General features: G+C 45.9%; 1 protein-coding gene across 17 annotated transcripts in view; it reads left to right on the top strand.

Annotated features, from left to right (window-relative positions):
- The window catches only part of UBR4 (ubiquitin protein ligase E3 component n-recognin 4), a 132,900-nt gene that overhangs the window by 58,429 nt on the left and 46,821 nt on the right, over window positions 1-27,650 (top strand). Inside the window, exons 47-69 of one of the 17 annotated variants that reach the window (XM_072751017.1) lie at window positions 568-731; window positions 1,166-1,382; window positions 2,246-2,462; window positions 3,238-3,270; window positions 4,430-4,493; window positions 4,926-5,060; window positions 6,042-6,216; window positions 6,903-6,986; window positions 7,080-7,220; window positions 8,107-8,228; window positions 8,905-9,016; window positions 11,399-11,529; window positions 11,640-11,817; window positions 12,279-12,383; window positions 13,948-14,085; window positions 14,904-15,078; window positions 19,786-19,882; window positions 20,532-20,639; window positions 21,099-21,215; window positions 22,148-22,357; window positions 24,600-24,749; window positions 26,343-26,570; window positions 27,261-27,339. In XM_072751017.1, coding sequence (XP_072607118.1) covers window positions 568-731; window positions 1,166-1,382; window positions 2,246-2,462; window positions 3,238-3,270; window positions 4,430-4,493; window positions 4,926-5,060; window positions 6,042-6,216; window positions 6,903-6,986; window positions 7,080-7,220; window positions 8,107-8,228; window positions 8,905-9,016; window positions 11,399-11,529; window positions 11,640-11,817; window positions 12,279-12,383; window positions 13,948-14,085; window positions 14,904-15,078; window positions 19,786-19,882; window positions 20,532-20,639; window positions 21,099-21,215; window positions 22,148-22,357; window positions 24,600-24,749; window positions 26,343-26,570; window positions 27,261-27,339 — 3,180 coding nt within the window. The remainder of the gene's footprint in view (window positions 1-567; window positions 732-1,165; window positions 1,383-2,245; window positions 2,463-3,237; window positions 3,271-4,429; window positions 4,494-4,925; window positions 5,061-6,041; window positions 6,217-6,902; window positions 6,987-7,079; window positions 7,221-8,106; window positions 8,229-8,904; window positions 9,017-11,398; window positions 11,530-11,639; window positions 11,818-12,278; window positions 12,384-13,947; window positions 14,086-14,903; window positions 15,079-19,785; window positions 19,883-20,531; window positions 20,640-21,098; window positions 21,216-22,147; window positions 22,358-24,599; window positions 24,750-26,342; window positions 26,571-27,260; window positions 27,340-27,650) is intronic. The other 16 variants (XM_072751018.1, XM_072751023.1, XM_026012032.2 and 13 more) reach the window with 16 other exon arrangements.

The following is a 27,650-nucleotide window of genomic DNA, read 5'->3' on the forward strand; positions in this document are numbered from 1 at the left end:
CAAGAATCATCCCCTGAATGAAATTTGTCTTAGAGTCCGTGTTTGAGGTAATGATGCAGCTCATCCTACTGTAAAGAAATAGTTTCTGTTGTTTATTTATTTAAAAGATTTTGTTTATGTGAGAGAGAAGAAGAAAGAACAAGCAGAGTGAGAGGGAAAAGCAAACTCCCTTGTAAGTGGGAGCCTGATGCAGGGGTCGATAGCAAGGCCCTGAGATCATGACCTGAGCCAAAGGCAAATGCTTAACCAATGAGCCACCCAGGTGCCCCACTGTTGTTTACTTTAAATAAACCATCCACGAGAGAGCCTATTGTTACTAACTACTCAGTACCACACCCAAGTTCTTTGTCCCACTTGTTGAATTGTGGTAAGGAATGATGACCATTGGGTTGCTGGCCACATGTGGGCATCACGCTGATAGGAATGTTATAATCCCGGTTGTCCAGAAGAGGTTAGAGCGTTGATTGTGGGATTGGTTTAGGAGGGGCTTTGCCTGTGGAGTGGGTGCAGAGGCAGGAGCAGCACACTTACTGATAGGTCTCTGTACACTGGTGCCATTCCCCACAGCGACCCGCACATCTAGTCAGGTGACCTTCCCCATCGACTTCTTTGAACACAACCAGCAGTTGACGGACGTGGAGTTTGGTGGGAATGACCTTCTGCAGGTGTACAACGCGCAGCAGATAAAGCACCGGCTGAATTCCACCGGCATGTATGTGGCCAACACCAAGGTGAGGACTGCTGGGTAGGGTATGGTGCCTGGGTAGAAGTATGGTTTGAACACACGTCTGCTCTTAGAATGCAGGTGTGAAATCTATCCTTACAGTCACTGACCCTTAGACTCTAGTTAGTGGTCCTTGAAATAAATGGCTGATTATTCTCGACTTCCACATAGAACGGCTCCTGTTCCAATGTTAGCAGCAGGAGGTGGTTTGTGATAGGGAGGAAGTAGCCACAAATTGGAGACTGTCCACTCCCTGCCTCTATTTTCCTGTCCTCAGAAGTAAATAAGTAATTACCAAGGAGTAAGAAGGATCGAGGATTTGTCTGGGGTTGTACACTTTGGTGCCAGCAGACGAAGTGTTCCAAGTTTGCCTTAAAGAAATTGTGTTCCGTTTAAAGAAATTGTGTTCCGTTTTCTGACTTGTGCATGTCCTCCCTCTAGCCTGGTGGATTCACCATTGAGATCAGCAACAACAACAGCACTATGGTGATGACAGGCATGCGGATCCAGATTGGGACCCAGGCCATTGAACGGGCCCCATCATACATTGAGATTTTTGGCAGGACCATGCAGCTTAACCTGAGTCGCTCCCGCTGGTTTGACTTCCCCTTCACCAGAGAAGAAGCCCTGCAGGCTGACAAGAAACTGAACCTCTTCAGTGAGTCGCCAGCCTCTGGCACGGCCTGCCCTTCTCATTTGCCTGCTGACTTTGGGGCCACTTCTCTGTGGCTCTCCAGTATTCTAGGAGCCCTCTGCTCTCTGCTGTTCAGTGATCTTTGCCATCCTGGACCTCTGAGCTTTACCGGAGGTGGACAGGAGGCAGGGGGGCAGGAGAGGGGTGTACTGAAGAATCTGAGGGGTAAAGGTGGGGCAGACTCTGCCTCTATGTCCCGCATCTGTGGGGCTGGCTCAGCCTTGCTGGTGTGGCTGTCTCCATGGCGAGGCAGAGAAGAGGCAAGCTTGGGATGCAAAAGCAGCATGTGTTCTTCTAGCACGAGGGTTTTGGTCACACACCACTGAGAGAGGGATGAGTAGCAACGCCTGGCCTTGCTGTGTCGGACACTTTAAACTCTTAATATAAACACCTGACTCTTTGATGAGCCTGGCGTCTTTCTCTACTATTTAGTGGTTGCCTGTCTCATGCTCTTGTTCTTAGAAATAGTTGCTGTTAGGAAGAATAATGATGATCTGTGTTTTGAACAAAGGGGGTGCTTTGAGTTCCCTAAGGGTGGAGGCTGGGGGATGCAGTGCCCTGATAGCCCCAGAGGATTCCTGCTGTGGTGCTCAGGGGTTCTTCTGGGAGGTAGACTTCCTAGGCCTCTGGTCAGTGGGACTGCTTCATATGTAGTCAGTGTCTCCAGGGCTCAAGCGCTGTTCGAATCTCTGGAGACAGAGTTTCTCCATGACTAAAATCAATGGGATGTGCTACTTCTCACTCATGAGTCTAGTCTTCACTTTGGAGGTGGCCACGTTTGCCCTTTAGAGAATGTGCTTCCTAGAGGTTTCTCTAACTTGTTGCAGTTGGGGCTTCGGTGGATCCAGCAGGCGTCACCATGATTGACGCTGTAAAAATTTACGGCAAAACCAAAGAGCAGTTTGGCTGGCCCGATGAACCCCCAGAAGAGTTCCCCTCTGCCTCTGTCAGCAACATCTGTCCTTCCAACCTGAACCAGAGCAACGGCACTGGAGACAGCGACCCTGCGGCTCCTGCCACCACCAGCGGAACTGTCCTGGAGAGGTACCTGCCTGGGCAGGGGGTGACTCCAGTCCCCAGCATTTTTCCCCTCCCCCAGCACAACCTGTCCTGAGAGCATCCATCCCTCAGGACTCTCCCAAGGGTAGCCTGTGAGTTTCAGCTCACCCCCGAGCCACCTGACACCCTTGCATCTCCTTAGTTTGCAAACGGAGCCTGGCAGCGTGCTCAGAGCCGTGGGACTCCAGTCTGCCTGCCTGGGGGCTTCTGTGTCTTCTCTTAATGCTCAGGCGCCCTTTGGAGGAGCCAGAGGCTGCCCAGTAGAAGATGCTCAAGCCAGCATTAGAGATTTGGGTCCAGTCTTGCTGAGATTAGAGGGGAGAATCTTCCAGGTCATTCTGATGTCATCGTCTTCTCTTTCTCTGCAGCAGCCACTTAGGTGGTAATGGCGCTGCTGGCGAGATGCTGGCTGCCGCTAGTGCGGCAGAGTTCAGAGCCTCCCCAGGCTCCCCCCAGTGGCCTTCTGAAGCATTGCGCTTGGCTTCTTTGTGCTAGGCGGCTGCTGGTTTGTGCGGTAGATGAGGCGACTCACGATGTAAGACGCTGAGTTTCTTACATTGTAAGTCGGAAGAATAGCCTGGCTTGGAATCACTGCCTCCCACCAGCAGCCTGCCCCCCACCCTTTTCTCTCTCTCTCTCTCTTTCTCTCTCTTTTTTTTCCCCCTTCCCTGTTCTTATATTGTTTGCTTAGGATATGTTTCCAGGTTTCTCTGAGCTTCACATTTTTTTCCTTTTTTTTTTCCTTTGCTTCTCCCCCAAGTTCTGAAACTGAGTCCCTAACCAAGCTGGACCGGTTAGTATGCCCTCTTTCTTTTCTCTGCACGGGTGAGTGTGTGTCAGAGAGCAGTGTAACCGATGGTGTGGCTTCGCGTTGATTCTGCTTCTGTGGTAGAGTCCTCCTGCTTCTTTCTGTTCTGGTCTTTGCATGGCTGTGGAGCTATCCCCATGTAAGAGTGGAGTATGTAGAGGGTTGTATGTGCACACTTGGTGGTGGCCGCTCCAGAACCTCTTAGCTCTTTCTTCCATCCCCTGTCCCTCTCCGCTCCCTCCCCACAGTGGGTGAGAAGGGGGCAGGGGCGGGCAGTGGGATGATGGGAAAATCCTAGCATCTGACAAGCCAGTGGAGAGCTTGTTCCATCCACCTTTGTTTCATGCCTCAGGACCCCTTCCCTTGCTCTTTGTTGCCTTCTGCTACCCCTTGACCTGTTTCTCTCCAGCTGCCTTCTCCATGCCTTTCCCTCTATGCCTGGAGCCTCAGCATCAAGATGTTGGTCTTTTTACCATGCTACATTAAACTCACAGGAGTAAGCCCTGGGGAAAATGTTACTAGGTGCCCTTCAACAGCTGGGTTTCTGGTTCCTTTCCCAGGAGAAAGTGGCTCAGTTTTTTAAAGGTGCTTTGTTGTGCCCTGTGAATGTTGGCAGTTGGCATGCTCCTGAAAATTCAGTCTGTATTCTCCCCGGACTTAGGGGCTCACAGGAAGTGCCTTTGTACATTTGCTTGGAGGTGTAAATAAAGTACAACGTGGACCTTCCCAGTGTAAGAAGATGGCTTTAACCTTTCCCTTTGTGTATCCCTTTGCCTCCTGATCTCTGGGCACCTGAGCTTTGGGTCCCATTGCATCAAGACTGCTAAGCCCTTCTCAGTGATCCCTGCCACAGGCAGCAGAAGGAAGCACTTATCCGCTTTGAGGAAGAAAAGCCCTGTCTTTCAGTTACGGATTATGAACACGGCCTCAGGTTGATCTCCAAGCAGGAGCCAGGTTTCTTCTGGCCTGTCACGCAAGGAAATGATATGCATGATGCCTGTGGCAGGTCTTATTGTGCTTTGATTTTGTATTTGGCATTCATTAGCTGTTCCCAAGGTTCCCCTGACTGTAGTTTGTACAGGCTAAAGCACAACCAGAGAGAAGGGTGGTGGTTGTACTCAGGCCAGCTTTTCTGTCTCCCTAGGCTGGTTGTGAGTTCTTTAGAAGCCCTGGAAAGCTGTTTTGCTGTTGGCCCAATCATCGAGAAGGCAAGTGACTTTTTCAAAGCACATGGAAGGTTTCTGAAGAGGCAGGAAGTCAGTGGAGTTGTCAGAGGCCCCAGGCCTTGCAGCTATATTTGTAGAATAACATTGATTTGCAATGAAGCTCCAGAGAAATCTCCAGCTTAAGATATTCTGTCCTACTTCTGGGGGATCCATCGTGAGAGTGTTTCATAGAAGAAGATGAGTGCTGGCAAAAAGAACACTGTTCCAGGATCCATAGGCTTGGACTTGATTCCTGTTCCTTTATCATGGGAGGATAGCAGTTTCTGAAATTCCTCATTTTGCTCTTAGCAGTCCATGGAGCATAACCTAGCCCTGGTGGTCTAGAAAAGAGGAATGGGGAAGGGCAGAGTGTACATAGTTGGTTCTGCATGGATTTGGTGAGCCCAGCGATAACCCTACTGTCTTTTGCACCAGGAGAGAAACAAGAATGCAGCTCAGGAGCTGGCCACTCTGCTGCTGTCCCTGCCAGCGCCTGCCAGTGTTCAGCAGCAGTCCAAGAGCCTTCTGGCCAGCTTGCACACCAGCCGCTCAGCCTATCACAGCCACAAGGTAATCATTGCCTCTCTAGATGCCTTCCGTAGAAGTGCAAGTTGTGGTACTGACAGGGAATCAGGCCAGTTGGTTCTTCACATGGAAAGTGAGGAGGATGTAGTGAAGTCATTGAGATGAGACCCATAGCATCTAAAGTGTCCCCTGAGAAGTGAACAACTACCCCCAAAATTGAAGCCAAGCAGACTAATGGGTCTCTGGTTTACACTGGTTTTTTTTTTTTTTTTTTTTTTTTGTCTCTAGTAGGTTCAGCAAGATCTAAGAGACTGGGAGGGTTCTCTGGAAAAGAGCTAGGGCAGGGGAATCACTGAGATCCTTCCTCCAACTGTGAACCCTTGCTTAGGTGTACTCACTTGAGAGGGAATTGCTGGATAGTTGGAGAGACTCTGAGGGGGAAATTGGGGCATGGGGTAGGGGTGGGGGATTCTCACCTATAACTGAAAGTGGTGGCCAAAGGCAGTAACTTAGGCCAATTACTGTAGATGGGAAAGGTGACCAGTCAAGGTGACCAGTCAGTTCTACAAGGAAGAAGCCAGTAGCCCAGACGCCTCGGTTAGCTTTTGTGCCTCCAGCCCAGAGGCTTGAAAAATGCAAGTTTAACCTGCTGAACCGTTCTCTCATGGAAAGACAGGTTTAGAAACAGACTTGGGGGATAGGAAGTTGTAGAGAAATGGCACTTCTACTGGAGCAAAGCCATCTGGGTTGTTGCAGTTCTGGAGAACCAGGCAGTTCCACATTTTCCTGTTCTACTTCGATACTTAATGACTTTTGAACTTTGTGCTTTTAACGTTTTGTGTATTATGAAGCTTACCTGTCCTGGGCTGCTCTGAAGACTTATTCCAAGTAGTTGGCTGTACTTAACCTGTTCTCCTGAGAGCCAAATAGCCATCCTGATGACCTGCCTGCTGTCTTCTCCTTTTGGCTTTAGTATCCTATGAAGCCCTTGCTTTTGCTTCATACTCTGCGACCCTTTCGTTACAGGATCAGGCCTTGCTGAGCAAAGCTGTGCAGTGTCTCAACACATCCAGCAGAGAGGGCAAGGATTTGGACCCTGAGGTCTTCCAGAGGCTGGTGATCACTGCTCGTTCCATTGCCATCATGCGCCCTAACAACCTTGTCCACTTTACGGAATCCAAGCTGCCCCCGATGGAAACAGGTGAACTTGGCCTATGTGGTCGTGGTCCTGAAATCTGCTTGATACATCCTCTCTACCCTCTCACCCTCTTGTTGTCTCTGGCCTCCACCTGAGTGCATGCTCTGAGAGGTTTTACTCTTGTCTTTGTACCGTAAGACTTTCGACATTTAGATTGTACCATTTAAGAAGCAAATACTCTTTCCAGTGTTTATGCCTTGGAAAATCCTTGAGTTTATTTAGTGCTTTGGATGTCAGATATAATCCGTCTCTGAAGTAACTACTGCTTAGGATCTTCAGGGCAAACCTAAGCTTGTGCCCTGGTTAAAGTAATAGGATCAGATCTTGTTTTTGTGCTATTTTTTTGCCAATGTTTTTATTAACATGTTCAGTGGCCTTTCTCAGTGCTTGATTCTGTTTCCTCCTCTGTCCTCACGTTGGCTGGGTACCTAACTCATTTTGCTTTATCAAATACAGCTTATCAATGCCTTTACAGTTCTGTTACTTACATGCTCTCATTTGCTGTCATCGTCCGGTTCCTTCTGATATTCTCATCCAGGAATTGTGCCAGAAAAATCTCAGATGTTCCCCTAGTTTTTAGAAGTTGAGCAGTTGGACCTGAGATCTCTGAGTCTGCTGTAAAGATCCTGAATGCTCCCCTTTCTACTTAATTCTAACATACAATGTTTTCTGTGATATTCCTTTCCCAGACTGTTTCTTTCCTAGATGTGCCTGCTGGAGTCTAGGGATAGTTGGCATATTGATTGGGGCCCCACTTGAAACTCCCTCCCCAGGCAAGCTTCCTTGACCTGAGTTAACCTTAAAACAAATTAAATTCCCTGTCAGATTTACCATCGTTAATCATTTTCTTTCTCCTGCTCTATTAGAAGGAGTGGATGAGGGGAGAGAACCTCAGAAGCAGCTGGAAGGAGACTGCTGTAGTTTCATCACCCAGCTGGTGAACCACTTCTGGAAACTCCACGCATCCAAACCCAAGAATGCCTTCTTGGCACCTGCCTGCCTGCCAGGTATCATGTTCAAAGGGATACTTGAAGCCTGATCCAATTTCTGTTTTGGAACAGGTCGATCCCTTATCCTTTTGCTTCGTCATCCATCTCTTCCAGAATTAATAGTCAGGAAATAGAAGTCTTTGAGATCAGTGCATTCTCTGTGACACAGGAGCTTAGCAGTGTGGCAGAGAAGTGGGATTTTTTTTTGAAGTGGGATTTTCTTATACTGTATCTTCTCTTGGGGGGTTGAATATTTCACATAAAGAGGCACTTTTGTGTTTCCATGTATCCTCAGTGGTAGTTATAATTGCTTTTTTGAAACCTTGGGTAAAGCCACTTCAGAAGGTAAAAGTGAAGCATCACCTTGAGAATTGTTTTATTTCCAACCTACTGCTGTGTCTGGCATCTGACTTCTCACTGTCCAAAGTTTAATTGGAAAGGTAAGGATCTGAAAAGCCATCTAGGAAAGTAGAGTGAGCACCGGCGCTGATTTGTGTTTGCAGGTTGCTTGGGCAGTCAGCCTAAAAGGCAGATCAGAGGCAAGTTTATTATCACCTAAGGGTTGGGGATTGTGGAGAACAAGTACAGCCTGCTCACATCTTCATACTTTTACGCCCTTTTACTATCTAAGAGTAGACAACTACTCGTTGCTGTGATGTAGGATATCTGGAAAGGCTTTTGAGGACAGTTTGGGAGATTAGGAGACTGACTGTTAATAAAGCAAATCATAAATAATGTTGATAACTTGCATTCTCTATGCATGTTTTTTTCATCTGTTTTGTCGTGTGTGCGCACTTGTCATTTCTTTGTTAGCTTGACCTTTATGTAGGGATAAGAATTTGCACTTTTGTTGTAGATTCACAAGTAGCTAGAAGTCTTTCTACTATGTTTTCCTCCCCTGTAGGCCTGACTCATATTGAAGCTACTGTCAATGCCCTGGTAGACATAATTCATGGCTACTGTACCTGTGAGCTGGACTGTATTAATACAGCATCCAAGATCTACATGCAGATGCTACTGTGTCCTGTACGTATTACTCCAGCCCCAGATAATTTTGTATTGGCCTGGGAGTGTCTGGAAATTTTTTTAAAATAACTTTGTTAAATTAACAAAATACAATAGACTTAAAGGAAGGTCGTGGAAAGTAAGAGTTTTGAATATCAGTAAAAGCTTTATAATCTCGTTCATTCCATGCTAGAGAAAAGTTTGAAATGGAGATGGATTTTGTTTTTCTGGTTTAGTGCTAAATCCCAAGGGAATGTAGTGGTAGTTGCTACATAGTTAGTGCTAAGTTAGTATTACTTAAATAAATCTGTGAATGAAAGTCAAAGATCGGTTTCCAGTGACTGTGTCATAGAAGCTTAGTGTTAGAAGTACTGATTTTAGCATAGAGCTAAGATGAACCTGCTATCTGATGAAAGCCAAAATCTATTTGCTGGGAGCCAGTGTGACTTCAGGAGCAAATGACCTGCCAATCTATTGCTAAGAACTGAGATTGAGGGATGCAGGGAGTGGGTCTTACATATGCCATGCCAGGAAATGGGATTAACTACTGAACTTGGTCAGCAGGGTTGCAAGTGAGATTAGATGGATAGCTCTTACACATCTAAGTGACTGGCCAGGAAAGAAAATCTTTGTAATACAGTTTCATGAATAATATAAAATCTAATTATGCTGGGGTTTTTTTCCCCCCCGACCTCAGGATCCTGCTGTGAGCTTCTCTTGTAAACAAGCTCTAATTCGAGTCCTAAGGCCCAGAAACAAGCGGAGACATGTGACATTGCCCTCCTCCCCTCGAAGCAACACTCCAATGGGTAATGTGAGGTCTGGGTTTAGGCTTGTGTGTGTATGTGATGGAGCTGGGAGAGGAATATATAGCCTTAGGAGATGTTGCTCCTTTTGATCAATGTCCTGGAAACTTTTGTGTATATCCATTGTTTTAATCTATCTTATTCCATAAAGAATTTAAGGTGTCCTATGAAAATGCGTATGGTAAGTAGAATAAAAATAAAATAAATTGAAGCCGTAGGAAAATAAAGATATAATAGTAAAAGCAAGTCAAGGATGGCAGGAAATGTCTTTTTATTAAAAGATTTGTTTTAGGGACGCCTGGGTGGCTCAGCAGTTGAGCATCTGCCTTCGGCCCAGGGCGTGATCCTGGAGACCCAGGATCGAGTCCCACATTGGGCTCCCTGCCTGGAGCCTGCTTCTCCCTCTGCCTTTGTCTCTGCCGGCCTCTCTTCTCTGTGTCTTTCATGAATAAATAAATAAAATCTTTTTTTTTTTTAAAAAAAGATTTGTTTTAAGGAGAGAGTGTACCCATACACATGAGCGAGGGGGAGGGGCAGAGGGAAAGAGAATCTCAAGCAGACTCCCTAGCTGAGCCCAGAGCCTAGTGCAGGGCTTGATCTTATGACCCTGGGATCATGACCTGAGCCAAAATCAACAGTTGGACACTCCTGACTGAGCCACCCAGGTGCCCCGGGTTCTGAAAATGTCTATCATAAGATTCTTACGTGTCTTGCATTATTGCTAAAGTGAAGATCTTCTGTTTGGCTGAAAGTGTTCTAAGAGCTTATAGCAAAAATAAGAACAATCACAAAAATCACATGACCACAGACAAAAAATGGCCCTTTTCCAGGAAAACTATATTTTTCCTGGCATAAAAAAACTCTTCATTAAGGACCCATTTTGTTGCCTTAAGGGGTAGTAGCCCCAGTGGACTTAACCTACAGTCAGTTTGCTAGCAAATTGCACAAGAGATTTCTCTCCTGATATACTTGCATACAGGTCAAGGGCATACGATTGAACATTTTTAGTAAAAGCAGTTCTGTGAAGTGTCTGAATGTCAGCATTATTATGTAACTCTGGTTACTTGGTTGGGCTCCAGAGGAAACTTCTAACAAAAGTCACATACCTAACTTTTTTCTATTATCCATTTTATGAAGAGTAAAGAGAAATATGCCTGGTATATGAAAAATACCATTTTAATGTGAGTCAATATGAAAAGTTATTAATGAGAAGTTTTCCTTTCTGAAAATGGTTTTTGGTAGTTTTCAGAATCTAGTGGGTAGCTTACACTAACACCACATCTCTGCTTGGACTAGCCACATTTTAAGTGCTTGGCAGCCACCTGTAGCTGGTAGCTACCTTGTGGTACGGTTGCAGGTCTAGAGGAATGTGTATAACTTGGTGATCTTCAGATAATCTTCCTTTATAATCCTCACTTATTGATGTAAGCTTCAGTTTAGGTACAGGCTGGAAGCTAGAGTACAGGGAGTTAATGTTTCCAGTTCAGGCCATGGTCACATGTTTTCACAACCTAATGAGTAGAAGGTGAGGACTCCACCATCTTCTGACAATTAGGAGTCTAACCCTGACTTCTCCCTTACTCAGATGGCCTCTCACTTCACACAGAAGCCAGCGTGGACAGGACCTATAGTGGTGTCCTTTAGCTTCCTTTTTTTTTTTTTTTTTTTTTTTTAAGATTTTATTTATTGATGAGAGACAGAGAGACTGAGAGAGAGAGAGAGGCAGAGACACAGGCAGAGAGAGAAGCAGGCTCCATGCAGGGAGCCTGACGTGGGACTCGATCCTGGGTCTCCAGGATCACGCCCTGGGCTGAATATGGCACTAAACAGCTGAGCCACTGGGGCTGCCCTAGCTTCCATTTGTTGGTTTTACATTTTAGTTCTGGCACCTTCTGGTGAGGATTATGCAGTGTGAAAACAACTAAACTGACCCAGTTATTTTGGACAGGAGTGAAATTATACTCCAAGCTGCCATGACATCACAGATAAACATCTCCAGTATACTATTTTCCTGGTCTTGCCCAGTCTCCTGGGAATTGGTGGGGCCTCATGGGGCATACTGGTCTTAGATTTCACTGCCTGTGGAGATCTCTTGGAAATCCAAGGTTTTTTTGGTGTTGGTAGGGGGGCTGTTGTTTGTTGTTTTGGTCACATCATCAACTGGGAAAATGTTTTCCTAAGGGGGCAAGCTGTCAATGCCAGAGCCATCTTCCCAGATCCCGCCGGGTCCAGGAATAGGGAGGATAAGGCTGGGATGACCCTCTAAAGCACAGGGCTCTCTCTGGTAGCTTGGCTTGGGTTTATGTTGCTTTGTGACTTACTGCACCACATGCTGAGGGAGGAAAGAATAGGCACCTTCAGGTGACTGGGGTTTCTCTGACTTAGGAGACAAGGATGATGATGACGATGATGATGCAGACGACAAAATGCAGTCATCAGGGATTCCGAATGGTGGTCACATCCGTCAGGAAAGCCAGGAACAGAGTGAGGTGGACCATGGAGATTTTGAGATGGTGGTGAGTCTCTGGCAGCAGGAAGAGGAGGAAGATTCTCCTCCGGCTCTCTTTTGTGGACTTGAAAAAGCTGCCATTTACCATGGGAAACTGACAGAGCTTTCTCTCTGCAGTCTGAGTCGATGGTGCTGGAGACAGCTGAAAATGTCAACAATGGCAACCCCTCTCCCCTGGAGGCCCTGCTGGCAGGTGCAGAGGGCTTCCCCCCCATGCTGGACATCCCACCTGATGCAGATGACGAGACCATGGTTGAACTAGCCATTGCCCTGAGCCTGCAGCAGGACCAGCAAGGTAGAAGGCAATGCCAGGAACAGAGCCGCCCGGTGGCCTTGCACAGCAGAGAGGGTTTGGCAGTTACTGATATCCAGCTGACTTAGCTTGTCCCCAGATTTGGGGAGAGGTTGATCTGGGTGAGAGCTGTTCAGAGACACAGGTGGAGAGTGAGAGGGGCATGGTGGGATTTGCCATCTGAGTGTCAATCTCCTCATTTCTGTTAGTTTGGTCTTTGGGATTATTTCCTTCCAAATCTGTTAGGTTTCTCCGGCCTGTGTCCTGCTTGAGCCAAGGGAAGCCTTCCACCCTGTCTGTAACCAAACTCGGGTAGACAGCGGTGGCTGTTGATTTAACTTCCTCTAGGCCAGAGAGGGTCACACGCTGGTGAGTTTAGACTCGCGAGGGCAGCAGGTGACCAAAGCAGCACTGTGGATGGGGTCTGGAGGGAATGCTGTGCTCACTCTCCACTTGTTTCCCAGGCAGCAGCAGCAGTGCCCTGGGCCTGCAGAGCCTGGGGCTGTCCGGCCAGGCACCCAGCTCTTCCTCTCTGGACGCAGGAACCCTCTCTGACACCACAGCATCAGGTAACTGTCCACAGCAAGGAGCACGGCTCAGGGCCCCAGGACCCTCTGGCCTTGTTTCCAGTGCTGTGAGAGTGGAACGGGCAGCTGCTTTGACAGGCCATTCTGGACTTCCTGCTTCTGCCTTTGCATTAGAAATATGGGTATGGAGGGCACAGTGATGCAGCTCGGCAAAGGCACTCATGGCTCCGCTTCTTTACACTTTGCATGCTGCCTGGCTCCTGCTGGTTCCCCAAGGAGAGGCCGAGAGAGTGGCTTGCTGGGTGGTTGGCTGTAGGGCTTCAGTAACAGCTTTCAGGGGTCTGCACCAGAGTCCAAATGTTTTAGACAACACGAAAAGGGAAATGAGAAGTAGATAGAGCTCCTACCATTCCCTGTTTTCTCTTCATTTACAAATAAAAGTGAAATTGCAAGAAGCTGAGTCCTGCTCCAGGTCAACGTGGCTCACCATCAGGGGGCTGTGAGCTTCGGAGTGGGGGGTTCATGGAGAGTTAAAATGCATAGGAATTCTTCAGACCTCGTTTTGCTTTTTACACTCATAATCTCTTTGCTGATCTCATAAGGGAAAAAAATGTCCTGAGTAGAGAATTGGACCAAATAGAGGAAGAGGGAACACCTGAATAATCCCCTGGAAAATCAACTGAGGAATGTCTGGGTTGATTTAGAGTTTTCCAGAGTGCTGCTCCCCTGTATTTCTTTCTTCATTTTCTCCCTTTTTTTCTCTTCTCTTGGGAGTTTTACCCTGTAGAAGAGAAAGGGGGAGACATTGGCTGTCCCCTCTCACCTGCTGCCGTGGCGTGTTGCTTTTCTTAGTTTTCGTTAGCTGCTGTCATCTCAGGCTTGGAGGTGGCTGTTGTGGTGTGCCGATTGTGTTCCTCCTGTGCTCTGTGGCTGTCTTGGCTTTCTTCCCCCATGTATCTCATCCAGCATTTTCCTCCTGTCTCAGCTCAGCCCTGATCCTGGATGCTGTGGCTGTCTCTGGGGGATTTCCTTGCTTCATTCTTAGCGTCTGAGGAGGATGATGTGGAGGGGTGAAATTTCCCCATGAGCTCCCCTCTTGACCACCTGACCAAACAAACAAATGAACAGAGGTTGATTCCAGAGCTCATGATAAGTGATTTCCTACCAGAAGCACAAATTAACTGATTGCAAAAACAAATCTCATTAAAATTCAGAGTTCTGCGCTTTGAATGATAATGGGTAGATTCTGATCTCAGCAGGTGTCAGTAACACCTAGACAATGGTGGCCGTGAGGCATTCTAGCTAGAAACCTGAGCGTCCATCATATCACAGATTCTCGTTGGATCTCTGCGCTGTCTCCTTGCACTATAGTGTAGCAGTGAAGGAAATGCCCAGCGAACTGGGGTTTCCCTCTGTCTCAGTATCGTTTGCTACGCACCGTGTATAGTGTTTGTTCCTGTTGGTGATGAACCAGCAAAGCAAATCTTTCCCTTTTTCCTTTGATGACAGGATATGTAAACTGCACTGTGTCCTCTGCGCTATGTGGTTTGATGCTGTCACCCCCAGGAGGGGTTTTTACCTGTAACAGCTCTCGTTACTCTCTCAGCTCCAGCCTCCGACGATGAGGGCAGCACAGCAGCTACTGACGGCTCCACCCTTCGGACCTCCCCTGCTGACCACGGCGGTAGTGTGGGCTCAGAGAGTGGGGGAAGCGCCGTGGACTCCGTGGCTGGCGAGCACAGCGGTAATGCGGCTGGGGGGCCTGATCTCCTTGGGCAGGGGTGGAACGCTCTGGGAATCTCTGCCTGGGTCCTAGCTTTGGTGTCAACAAAGGGCAGCTTTGAGGGCTTCCGAACTTCTGCTGGAATTCATTTAACCTCAACTCTGGAGTTTCAGATGTTTAGCGAAAAGAATTTAGGCACACCATAGTTAATGTTTGAACGTTATATAGGGAGCTTTTAACTGTGTCTTATTGGAAGAAGGCAAGGACATGCTAATCCCGAATCAGGAGTAGTCCAAAAACAGTTATGGTATGATCTTGAAGTCCATCATACTGTGGCTTTTGTCCCCTCTGTTGGGGAAAGCTGTTTTGGGCAGTCGTCCTGTTAATATAGCAGGCCATTTTCATAGTCTACTGCTGATAAGGCAGGGCTCTAGAATGAGGAAGCGTGCAATTTTGGTTTGACCTTGTAAACCAGTCTGTGGTTAAAAATTGGATGTGAAAATATTTTATGGAGGGGATTAAGAGTAGCTGACAATTTCTAGATTCCCAAGTCAGTGTACATTTCCTCTGGGTTAGGAGATGGAAATTTAGCAGCAGCAGAGATTGTTCTAGTAGGTGGATCTTATATGCCGTCAGGGATGAGTTGCTACCCTGAGAGTCTTTTAGCGTACTGTTGTAGGGCCAGAATCTTGAAAGTCCTTATTTATTCCCCTTTGCCCACAGAAGAAAAAATTCTCTAAAGCTATCAGGTATCTCTGAACTATTACTGACTTGAGTGTGCATTGGATTCCGTCATGCTGGGGGACTTGATTCCCACCTTTTTAACTATTTCCCTCTAGTATCTGGCCGGAGTAGTGCTTACGGTGATGCCACAGTGGAGGGGCACCCAGCTGGACCAGGAAGTGTCAGCTCAAGCACTGGCGCCATCAGCACCACCACTGGACACCAGGAAGGAGATGGCTCCGAGGGAGAAGGAGAAGGGGAAGGGGAAGGCGATGTCCACACTAGCAACAGGTTAGGACTTGGCCATTTGCCGTCAAGAGGCTATGGGAGAATATTTCAGGACTAAGATGATGGATTAGTTGCAGAAGGTGGAGTGTTTCTAGTCTCCTGGTGGTTATCCTGATCATTTCAGTATGTACGTTGAACTTAACCCAAAACTCAGGTTAACTCACAGCTGCATCTTCTTCCTACAAGATATAGAGAACCTTAGAAGACTTGGCCCTTTCGTACCAATTAAGCTATTTTTGTGTATTTTAATTCTTTTTCAAAAAGGTTTTTGAAGCTTTCAATGGATTGTTTGTTAATGTTTCATGTTGTTTATGTGGTCAATGTTCAGATTTACTCACACATTTCCCACTTTCTGTGTTCAACATTGCTTGTATGTTCAGACTTTCTGTCTGGGATCATTTCTTCTTGAGGTGTGTCATTTAGATTTTCCTTTAGGGGAGGACCACTATTTATAAAAATCACAGGTTTTCTTAGTCTGGAAATGTCTTCATTCAGCTAACATTTTGTGGACATATTTTCTTTTTTTTTTTTTTTTGGCTCGTGGGGGTCCCCTGGCCCCCGCGGCTCCCCGCGCCCCGCCCCTTGTGGACATATTTTCGATGGCTATTTGGTTTTGTGCTGATAGTTTTTCTCCTCCCAAATTGAAAATGATATCCCCTGTTATTGCCAGTTAGAAGTCACTTTGATTGCTTCTTTGAAAATAGGATCCTTATTGCTGCTTATAAGATCTTTATTTTGTCATTGTTTTTAAGATATAGTTAGGGTAGAGTCCTTCCTTCCTTCCTTCCTTCCTTCCTTGCTTCCTTCCTTCCTTCCTTCTTTCTTTTTTAAATTTTGTTTATTTATTTGAGAGAGAATACGAGTGGTGGTGGACAAAGGCAGAAGGAGAAGCAGACTCCCTGCTGAGCAGAGAGCCAGATGTGGGACTATAAATCTCAGGACCCCAAGATCATGACTTGAGTTTAAGCTAGCCAGGTACCCCAGGATGGATTTCTTTACATTTGTTCTCCTTAGTGGTCTTTGGGAATCTGGAATGTTTGGGTTAGTGTCTTTTATTCTAGGAAAGTCTTATCTATTAATCTTCTCAGATACTGCTTCTGCCTCACTTTCTGTCATTTTTCTTCCTAAGGATTCTATTTAAGTAGATGTTTTACGGTCATATTCTCTTTTCCATGTCTCATAATGTTGTTTTTTTTCTTTAAAAAAAATTTTCTGTGCTTAATTAGTTATAGCTTTTTAAGATCTGTATGAGCATCAAAAAATATATAGGGGGCCCCTGGGTGGCTCAGTTGCTTAAGTGTGCAACTCTTGGAAGCAAGAAGAAAAAAAGAGTTTCTGTGATAAGTGGTATTATTTCATCTATAAACTCTTGTAAAAATTTGGCAGCAGAGTCTGAGTCTGGACTTTCTTTAAGGGAACATTTAAAATTACAGATTCATTCTTTAAATGATACAGAATTATTTCTGCTTCTTGTGTCAGTTTTGATATGTTGTGCTTTTTGAGGAATTTGTTCATTTTATTTAAGTTATCAATTTTATTGGCATAAAGTTGCTCATAACCATTTTTTAAAGACTTATTTATTTTAGAGAGCATGCATGCATGTGAAAGTTGGAGGGGAGGGCAGAGCGAGAGAAAAGATCTCAAGCAGACTCCATGCTGAGCACAGAGCACAATTCAGGGCTTGATCCCAGACCCTGAGATCATGACCTAAGCTAAATTCAAGAATCAGATGGCTATTCGATGGAGCCACCCAGGAGACCCCATTACCTTTTTTTAAAAAAATCATCCTTTTAACGTCTTTAGGGTCTGTAGTGATACATCTATTTTTCATTTCTGATGGTAACTTATATGTTTGTTCTCTATTCAAAAGCCCGTTTTGCTTGGAGCTGCCAACTTTATAAGGAACTTTTAGGTGGCTCAGCGGTTTGGCACCTGCCTTCGGCCTAGGGTGTGATCCTGGAATCCCAGGATCAAGTCCCACATCAGGCTCCCTGCATGACTGTCATGAATAAGTAAAATCTATAAAAAAAGAAAACCTTTAGCTTTCATTTTTTTGTGTGTGCTATGCCTGCTCTCTGTTTTATTTCTATTCTTAATATTTCTTTCTGTGCTTTCTAAGCTTTTATAGTACCTTATTTTTGGGGGTTTAATTTTTTCTTTTTTTAGCTTAAAAAGATGGAAGCTTATTTTAAACCTTCCATTTTAAATGCATATTTGAAGCTAAATATTTCTCTCTGCACTTCCCTTTAAACTCTGCTTTGGCTGGGGCCCACATTTTGAGGTGTTGTATTTTTATTGCTGTTCAGTTCAGAATGTTTCTAAATTCTGTTGTAAGCTTCCATCTTTAGCCACTGGGATATTTAAATATTTATTTATTTATTTATTTGTTTGTTTGTTTGTTATAGTCACAGACAGAGAGAGAGAGAGGCAGAGACATAGGCAGAGAGAGAAGCAGGCTCCATGCACCGGGAGCCCGATGTGGGATTCGATCCCAGGTCTCCAGGATCGCGCCCTGGGCCAAAGGCAGGCGCCAAACCGCTGCACCACCCAGGGATCCCAGCCACTGGGATATTTAGAAGTATGTTGTTAGATTTCCAAACTTTTGAGGATTTTCTAATTATTTTTGTTACTAATTTATAGTTTAATTTACTATGGTTGGGGAACATACTAAGTGATTTCAGTCCTTTCAAGTTTTTTGAGATTCAACATTGCTTCTAAAATGATGTTCTTGGGATGCCTGGGTAGCTCAGCGGTTGAACATCTGCCTTTGGCTCAGGTCGTGATCCTGGGGTCTCTGGATCAAGTCCCACAGTGGGCTCCGCATGGGGAGGGAGCCTGCTTCACCCTCTATGTGTGTCTCTGTCCCTCTCTGTGTTTCTCATGAACAAATAAATAAATAAATCTTTAAGAAAAGAAAAAAGGATGTTCTTTTTTTTAGGAGGACCATTTTAGGTAACTTAACTATTAGTAATAGAAGTCTCTAAAGTGGTTTTAAGTTAACTTTTTTTCCCAGGGATAAGTTAATTGAACAATTGTTGAATGACTTGTTTTAAACTTTTTTTTTTTTTTTTAAATCTTTATTTATTTATGATAGTCACAGAGAGAGAGAGAGAGGCAGAGACACAGGCAGAGGGAGAAGCAGGCTCCATGCACCGGGAGCCCGACGTGGGATTCGATCCCGGGTCTCCAGGATCGCGCCCTGGGCCAAAGGCAGGCGCCAAACCGCTGCGCCACCCAGGGATCCCGAATGACTTGTTTTAAATAATATAATTAGCTTGTTTTTATTTGAAGTCACTAAAGAAAGGGAAATTTCAATTTTTGGTATAAGGTTAATTTTTTTTGTCAGTTTTTTTTTTTTTTTTTTTTTTTTTTTTTGGCAGATTTTTAAAGAGTATTATCTAAGAGTTTAAAAAGCCAACAGTCTGGCAATGTCTTGGTCCAGGTCCACATTCTTTGCATTTTGTTGATTTTTTTTCTTTTATATATGTGTATTCACAAGTATATCCTGCCAATCTGAAGATTTTCATCCACCTCAACGCTTGCTATGTTTTATTCTGCAAGTATAAGCTGACCTGCTAAATTTGAACTGCTACTATTCTATTACTTCTTTGTTATATCTTATACATTCCTGAGCAGTTCTTATTTGTGGTACCCATACAGCTTGCTTTATTCTCCAGATGTGTGTGTGAGCTTTTATGTGTGACTGTATTCTGAGGGACTGTTATTATTAGCTCATTCGAGTTATTTTTGGAATCATGGTCTTTTATCAAGTAAGACCCCATACTTTGATTCAAGCTTTTATTATTTTGAAAATATTTTGGTTATCTCCTAAGATATGTTAATACATTAAAATCACTTTTTTATGCATGTGTAGGTATTGTGGTTTATTTTATACAGGTGTAAAGTTAAATGAAGCAAAAACAAACTATGAGAGTGAAGCCATTGAGTAAATGAGCTCTTCATCTGTGTAAGATTGTGTGTTAGGTGAGATTGCCAACCAGATTGTTAGCAAGACCCTAATGAATTATCATTTTGGTCCTCTCTTGAATCAGTTATGTTCACTAGAGATCCAGAAGCACACATTTAGTAGAAAAGCCCAGCTGTGTATCTTTAGATGAAGAAGGCTAGTTAGTGCCCAACTGAATACATGGGAGAAGTCATGGTCCAGTGTGGAAAGGGTGGTGTTGAAATTGAATTTTCCACTAAGAAAAAGAAAAGGTAGGTAGGCAAGTTGAGAGGGTGTAAAGCAGTGCTGGTCCTTCCGGGAAGCAAGAAAAAAGGAAGGGCTGGGTCACTGTGCAACCAGACGATGTAGGCTTTGTAGTTGGAAGGATCCCAAAAGATAATGCTTGGAGGCAGAATTGCACCATGTGTTGGAAAAAGCTATAGAGTGTACTACTGAAGGTTTGGTTTTGCTACTGAAAACAACTAGGGCTGATTGCTTGAAAAATATTTTTAACTTTTCCTGTATCAAGTTTTCAGGGCCATCAGTTGTATTTTGGAATAGCGTGTTCCTTTTAACAGAGTGAGATTTCTCCTTCTGTGTTGGTGGTATACCAAATAGGTATTTCTGAACGTGTTGCTAATGGTAGGATTATTCCTAAGCAGTAGACTCCTTGTTTACTTTGGTGGCAGGAGGAAAGAACTATATCCAGCTGGTTCGTGGTTGTGAACTAGCTCACATCTCATGTATTTTCCTTGGCCTTTTAGGCTGCACATGGTCCGTCTGATGCTGTTGGAGAGACTACTGCAAACCTTGCCCCAGTTACGAAATGTTGGAGGTGTCCGGGCCATCCCGTATATGCAGGTATCCCACAGTTCCCCTGGGTCTGTCACATTATGGTTGGACCATCCTTCAGCATGCTCACGTCTCTCCTTTAGAAGCTCTGTAGGGCTTTGTTTGGTGTTAGGTTATAGAGTAATTGAATGCAATTTTGAATTGCAAGTTCTAGCCCTTAACTCTCTAGGTGAAAAGGCCAAGGTTCAGAGAATTTAAAAAGATGTCTGCAGTCATCCAGCTAGTTATTGACAGAGTTGGGAGCAGATGTCCGTCCCAGAGATTCTTAGTGTGTAGTGAGACTTTATTAACACAGTGTTGGAATGTGGTCTGGTAGTATTCTCTTACTAGCTGCCTTCCTCTTAGGCAGAAAATTCTTTACTTTTGACATTACACACTGCTCTTGTCAAGCCACCTTGGTTGGTTATAATGTAGTTTAGTCAATTCGTTTTGCACACTCTTTGCAAAACATTTTTGTGATGCTACATATGGCATATACCTAAATTGGACTCTTTTTCTGACTCTGGACACTTAAACTTTGGATTTAGGACCTTTTCATGGATTACAGTTATGGTTGACAGGGCAGTCAGGAAGATTGGGATTTCTTCTGAACCCCCCTGCCTTTAGAGTTTTTTCTAGGGTCCTGGTGCTCATGTTACACCTCACTCTTGACTTCCAGGTCATCCTGATGCTCACTACAGACCTGGATGGAGAAGATGAGAAAGACAAGGGGGCCCTGGACAACCTGCTCTCCCAGCTGATTGCTGAACTGGGCATGGACAAAAAGGTAAGACTGGTGAGTCCGGCCATGTGAGAAACAGAGACTGAGGTCTGTTCATGGCTTGTCATCCTTCTCTTAGAGGGACTTCACATCATTTCAGAGTAACCACCCACTAAGGGCTCCAGTTCTGTTGGTTCAACAAAAATGTTGGCAGTGCCTGTTTTGGCCTAGATTTCCTGTTAGATCTAGACGTAAATGAGGAACGGACCAAGTCCCTGCCTCTACAGACCTTTTGTAGCTCCCCAAGCTGAAAACAGCAAATTGGTTGTTTGTATCTTAATACAGTTTTTTAAGCGTGTTGGACTCTAGGTAAGCCAGATGTATTCCATGGAGGCGTTGGCACCCATTTTGACTCTGATTTCATGTGAGGAACAGTTAGTGGTGATAGGCTGAAGGGAACCTTGTTAAGAGGATGCCTCAAGCTTAAAGTAAGCGTGGGCTCCTGGGCTCTGTTCCTTTCTTCAGGACGTCTCCAGGAAGAATGAGCGCAGTGCCTTGAATGAAGTCCATCTGGTAGTAATGAGACTCCTGAGTGTCTTCATGTCCCGGACCAAATCCGGATCCAAGTCTTCTATATGTGAGGTACTATCACTTTGAGCACAGGGGTGTGGGGAAGGTAAGAGGATTGTCTGGTTGGTGCTAGGGCTGAGGGCAGAGGTGATAGTTAGAATATGCTGTTGTCGCTCTAGAGGAAAAGGATTCTAAGCTGTCACCTCTTTAAGAGCAGAGCTGCCACCTTTTTCAGAATCTCTTCCAAGCCCTGATCTTTGCCAGCAGTTCCTCCAATGGAAGGGTTACAGGGTTTTTGGAAGTTCCATTATTGAAAGGAGGGGACTGTTCTGCAAGGCGCAGGGTGGCTAAGAGGATTCCCCTACTGTGTGTTGCTATAAGGTATGGTAATAAAGCAGAGAGAAAGCAGTGTGTGTGTGGTGGAAAGGAGATTAACACAAAGCAGAGAAGGTAGAAACGGAGACTGAACTGCATCCAATCTTAATGAGCTTATGAGCTGTGGGGTTTGCTGGGATTTGCAAGGCTCTCCTAATGGTTTTATTTACAGTGGCTTTTCTCCTGCTTTTTTACTCGTGTGATCACTTACCCCATCTCCTTTAGAAGCCAGTTTGGTGGGAGAGAGCCCCTATGGGGAGGGTGGGGTGCTGAAAGGTGCTTATAGTGGAAAGTTTTCCCTCTCTTTCTTGAAATGGGCTTCTTTTCTAATTGCCTAAGGGAAGAAGACAACCTGCCCCTCCCGGGAGAAGGGTTGTCCAGTCCTTGTTCCCTTGGCCTCTAGCACGTGTGTGATGATGAGTAGAGCTGGGGATTGGGTTTGACCAGCTCTTACCATGCCTTTATTGGAGAGAGTTTGTGGGGAGTGTTTGAGTTAGTGGGGAGACTTCTAACTCAGGAGACAGACTCGCTCCCCCCAACAGCCCACTCTGAGGCTGGCACCAGTTCTATCCCCCACCCTTGCCCAGTTCTCTTATAAGCCGGTCTGACCCCCTCCCTGTTGCCCCCAGTCATCTTCCCTCATCTCCAGCGCCACAGCAGCGGCCCTGCTGAGCTCTGGCGCCGTGGACTACTGCCTGCATGTGCTCAAATCCCTGCTAGAATACTGGAAGAGCCAGCAGAATGATGAGGAGCCGGTGGCTACTAGCCAGTTGCTGAAACCACACACAACTTCGTCCCCACCCGACATGAGCCCGTTCTTCCTCCGCCAGTATGTGAAGGTGAGGCCTTTCCCTGAACAGAGGACTGCTCCTGCCTTCCTCCAGAGCATTCTCTTCACTCTCCATGAGTACAGTGAAGGATTCAAGGACAAGGAGTTGCAAGAGGCAGACTGTGTGCCTTGGGGGACTTTGCTTTCAGGGCAGTTTAGTGGATGACCACTTCTCCCAACCTACTGGGGTTCAGAGTCCTATCACTTTGTAAAGTGGAACTGAATGAAATCAGACAGGCCTGTCCTTTGACATTAATAAGCTCATTAGAAAAAGGTGAGAGGGATCCCTGGGTGGCTCAGCGGTTTAGCGCCTGCCTTTGGCCCGGGGCACGATCCTGGAGACCCAGGGTCAAGTCCCACATCGGGCTCCCTGCATGGAGCCTGCTTCTCCCTTGCCTGTGTCTCTGCCTCTCTCTCTGTGTGTGTCGCTCTGTCTCTCTTTCTATCATGAATAAATAAAATCTTTAAAAAAAAAAAAAAGGAAAGAAAAAGGTGAGAAGGCACGGGGTAATGTCAGAGGTGGATCGTGTCTGTGTGGGGGGTGGGGGTGGGGGACTCCCCCTGCTGGTGTCAGAGGCCCTTTAGTAGGGAGTTGGTTTAGAAAAATGGGCTTTCTGGGATGCCTGGGTGGCTTAGCGGTTGAGCATCTGCCTATGGCTCAGGGAGTGATCCTGGATTCCCAGGATCGTGTCACACATCAGGCTCCTTGCATGGAGCTTGCTTCTCCTTCCCTCTGCCTGGTGTCTTTGTCTCTTCTTCTGTGTCTCTCAGGAGTAAATCAATAGAATCTTAAAAAAAAAAAAAAAAATAGAAGATGGGCTTTCTGATCAGGTGAGTTTGAGAACAGGCATTCCCACTTTCTAGCCATGAAGCTCAGACAAGTTACGTGTGGCTTTTGCATGCCTCAGGTCATACCTGGAAAATGAGACTCCACATGGGGTCTCCTTTGTGGGGTCGTTGTGCTGTGGCATAGTAAAGCCCAGTCCTAGGCGCCTGCCGGTCCGGTCTGGGTTAGTCATCACCCCCACTTCTGCACATTTGCATTTGGGGGTGGCTCGAGCTATGCTCCTCACTGCACACTCCCAACTGGTTTGACTAAGACAGGGTATATAACAGGTGTAAAATGTGAATCACATCATGTCCTTCTACTCTTTTAACCCTTTGTTGGTTTTCAGTGAATTTGGGGTCAAAAAGTTCTTTTGAGGACCCAGCCATCTTCTTTCTCTAGCTGTGTTACTACAGCACCCCAGATGTGGCATGCTGCCTTCTTGCTTTCTGTTCTCCTGCATTTCTCTCCCTCTGTATCACTTCTTCCCCTCTAAGCTAATTGCTAGTCCTTTAAGACCCAGCTCACACACTGGATCTTGGAAAACCCTCCCCAAAATGCCCTTCCTACAAGTGGGGTCAAAATGGCTTTTCCCCAGGTCCCCAGAGAGCCCTGTGCACACATGTGGAAGCTTCCCCTTGTTTGCACCCCCAGTGCTTGGCAAAGACTTGAGTAACTGGCGATTCAATATATGAGACACATTGTGCCCCAAACTCTTGCAGGCTTTTTCCAGAACCATGCAGCCTGCAGGACAACTGCCACTTAAGTGATCCTAGCCACCCTGATTCATTTATTTATTTTTAAAAGACTTATTTATTTCAGAAAGAGAGAGAGAGCGTGTGTGCGGTGTACGGTCATGCATGCAGGTGAGGGGAGGGGCACAGGAAGAGGGAGAGAGAATCTTCAAGCAGACTCCCCTCTGAGCACAGAGCCTGAGGCAGAGCTCCATCCCAGAACCCTGAGATCATGACCTGAGCCCAAATCAAGAATTGGTTGCTTAACCAACTGAGCCACCCAGGTCCCCCTGTTCTGGTTTATTTAATTGTCTCTTATCCTAGAAGGTTTTGGTTCTAGGGAATAGACCGTGCATCTCTCAGAGAAAGTCAGAAATCCTCCACCACCACTGTTTTCCCCATTTTTTCCCATTAGAAGTTTAATTTTCGTGTAAGCAGAGTATAATCAGTGCAAAGTCCACAGTGTGAAATTTTGGAACTTTGAGGACAAGTGAGATCTGTGTCCCCTGGAGCCCTGGGTCCTTGCTAGGTTTAAACCAAGCTGTCAGGCCGTGATGGCCCCAGCTTTGGAAGGTACTGTTTACCAGCTCCAATATAAGCTATGCCTAATGAGCAGTAAGCCAGCCCTTTTCCAAACTGTGGCCGTGGACAATTGTCCGTTGCAGGTTCTTACGCAGATGTTCTTCCCACAGGGTCATGCTGCTGATGTATTTGAGGCCTACACTCAGCTTCTCACAGAGATGGTCCTGAGGCTTCCTTACCAAATCAAGAAGATTGCCGACACCAACTCTAGAATCCCACCTCCTGTCTTTGATCATTCGTGGTTTTACTTTCTCTCAGAGGTAAGTGAAGGCCCAGGCAGTGGGGAGGAAAGAACACATCAGTTGTGACAGCTTTTTTTTTTTTTTTTTTTAAGATTTTATTTATTTATTCATGAGAACACAAACACAGAGATAGAGAGAGAGAGGCAGACTCCATGCAGGGAGCCTGACATGGGATTCGATCTCGGGTCTCCAGGATCATGCCCTGGGCTGAAGGTGGCACTAAACCGCTGAGCCACTGGGCTGCCCTGTGACAGCCTTTTTAAAAAATATTTATTTATTTGAGAGCGAGCACATGCATGTGCATGAGTCAGGGGGAGAGGCAGAAGGAGCCAGAGAGTCAGACTTCCCACTGAGCAGGGAGCCTGATGCAGAGCTCGATCCCAGGACCCAGGATCATGACCTGAGCCAAAGGCAGAAGTTTAACCGACTGAGCCACCTAGGCGCCCTGGCTCTGACAGCCTTATGGCCTCCTTCCGTCCTCACCGGCAGAAGTGTTTCCCCCAGTAGCACCCCTCACACTGTGTAGGTCTTTTCCCAGGTGTGCTGAATGGTGAAACCATGGAAGATGGATGTCAAAACAAGCTATAGCTTTAGTTTCTGATTCTGTGTATTTAACTTTTTTTGCCATGATGCTAAGGGATGGGTTTAATAATTTGGGACTCTCTCTGGAAACAGAAAATAGACTAAATTACAGAGATTTTAACGCAGGGAACTGGTTGAATGGTCATTGAAGAACCAAAAAAAAAAACAAAAAACCCCACAGTGAACACAGAGACAGTAACTGTAGGCAGCAGCCATCAGAAGCCCTGTGTCTGAAGTGGAATTGGCCTGGTGGGCCTGAGGAGGGGTGCTGTAGCTGGTATCCCAGGAGCTCTGAGAGGACATGATGCAGTTGATTCTGGAAGTATGGGAAGATGCTGATGATTAGAACCAATTGTGGATGGTTTGTCCTTAAACACCAAAAAGCTGATGGAGGCTGCCAGAGTGAAGGGCTGCTGCCAAGATAGCAGGCAGACAGGAAGGAGCTAATGGTTTTTCCTTGCACCCTCTCATGCCTGTTTTTGTTCCCTATTGGCAGGACTTGAGGGCTAGCCAGCTGTCAGAGAAGCATAGTTAGTACACTTCTGAACTGGCTATTGCAGAGCAGTGTGTGATGGGTGGGGTTAGAGGCAGCTGAGGGATTAGCTGCCATCACAGCAAGCCTGAGATTAACTCTGGGAAGAATAGCCTATTAGCATACCTGCAGTGACCATTTCAGGTTATATGGATGGAACAACTCAACCTCTTCTCCACCTCTTTAACCTGAAAGAGAGATTCTGAGTATGTTTTCCTGATCATTTCACTCTGGGTATGCTGGAGCAGAGGCTAGCTTCCCTGTAGATTCCAGAACCTTCCCAGTAAGAGCAGGAATATTACTGTTTCTCCCTCTTTGACAGCTTTCTCATGCCCCTATCAGGAATACTGAAGTTCACCGGAGGCTAGCTTGGCCATGAGGAAATAGCTTGGTGTGTGTTTCTTACCACTTTTCACTAACAGTTCATGAAAGCCCAGGGAGCCACTGGTGGTACACTTCCTGAGCCCTTAATTCTTTGTGTTGCCTTTCTTCTCAAGTACCTGATGATCCAGCAAACTCCCTTTGTGCGTCGTCAAGTCCGCAAACTTCTGCTCTTCATCTGTGGGTCAAAGGAAAAGTATCGCCAGCTCCGGGATTTGCACACCCTGGACTCCCACGTGCGTGGGATCAAGAAGCTGCTGGAGGAACAAGGGATATTCCTCCGGGCAAGTGTGGTTACAGCCAGCTCAGGCTCTGCCTTGCAGTATGACACACTCATCAGCCTGGTATGAGGGGTGAGGGGTATGGTGGGATAGGGAGAGGGCTTGTGATGAGAGTCAGGTGGGCAATAGGATGGATTGGTACAGGGCTTTTATGTACTCAGAGAATGTCAGCAGCCACAGTTGAGTTCAGGGTGGATCCATCACATGTGTATTAAGTGTGGTTGGCTTCAAGATCTGAGATAACCCCCTCACCATCCCCACTCCACTTAGTAGTGGTTCCATCATGAGGAGGAGTAGCTTGGGCTTATTCCTGTGTCATTGGCTCATATGGATAGGATCAACCTGGAATTTGCAAATCTCTGATTTTTGTCCTTGAATACTAAAGAAATGATGTATCTGAAGATGTTTGGATTTTGGGGATCAAACTGAATATATTGCATGGGAGCCTCTAGATGAGAATATCTTTGGTATCATGTATACTCTAAAACTCTTGTCCTTACAATTGTTTTTTCAACAAGAGAAAAGTAAACTGGGAGGGTAGGAAGAAAAGAAAAAAAGGGAAACTGGATCATAGTTTCCCATCATGGCCTATCTTTCCTGCTGTGTTAATGAGTGGTGTGAAGGGTCCCTGAAAACAAAGGGCATTTGTGTGGTGGCTCACCGGGGCACAGGATCACCCTCAAGGGAGCAGGTGTGGTATGGCACAGGCCAATTGGTGGGCTTACTCATTCTGGCAATTGGTTTCCCTTTCAGATGGAGCACCTGAAGGCTTGTGCAGAGATTGCTGCCCAGCGAACCGTCAACTGGCAGAAATTCTGCATCAAAGACGATTGTAAGCAGGGCAGCTCCTTTCAGTGGCTATTCGTTCATCCCTTTGAGAAGTACTTATTGAAGCCTGCCCTGTGCCAAGCACTGAACTGGATGCCAGAGATAGGGCTGTGAACAAGACACATAGCTAGAACTCTGCCTAGCTAAGAAGACCAGTCAAAACTTGAGATTGATAAGGGTCAGATGCAAAATTGGGGGTACTAGGGGGGCACAGAGTAGGAGTAGCTGACCTCCAGTTTGTGGAGCTACAGCTAAAGAGGAGCCTGTCTCATATGGGGCAGTTAGAGAATCGTCTTTATTGAAAGAAGTGGGGCT

This window comes from Vulpes vulpes, chromosome 2 (assembly GCF_048418805.1).
Source record: "Vulpes vulpes isolate BD-2025 chromosome 2, VulVul3, whole genome shotgun sequence".
Taxonomy (NCBI): domain Eukaryota; kingdom Metazoa; phylum Chordata; class Mammalia; order Carnivora; family Canidae; genus Vulpes; species Vulpes vulpes.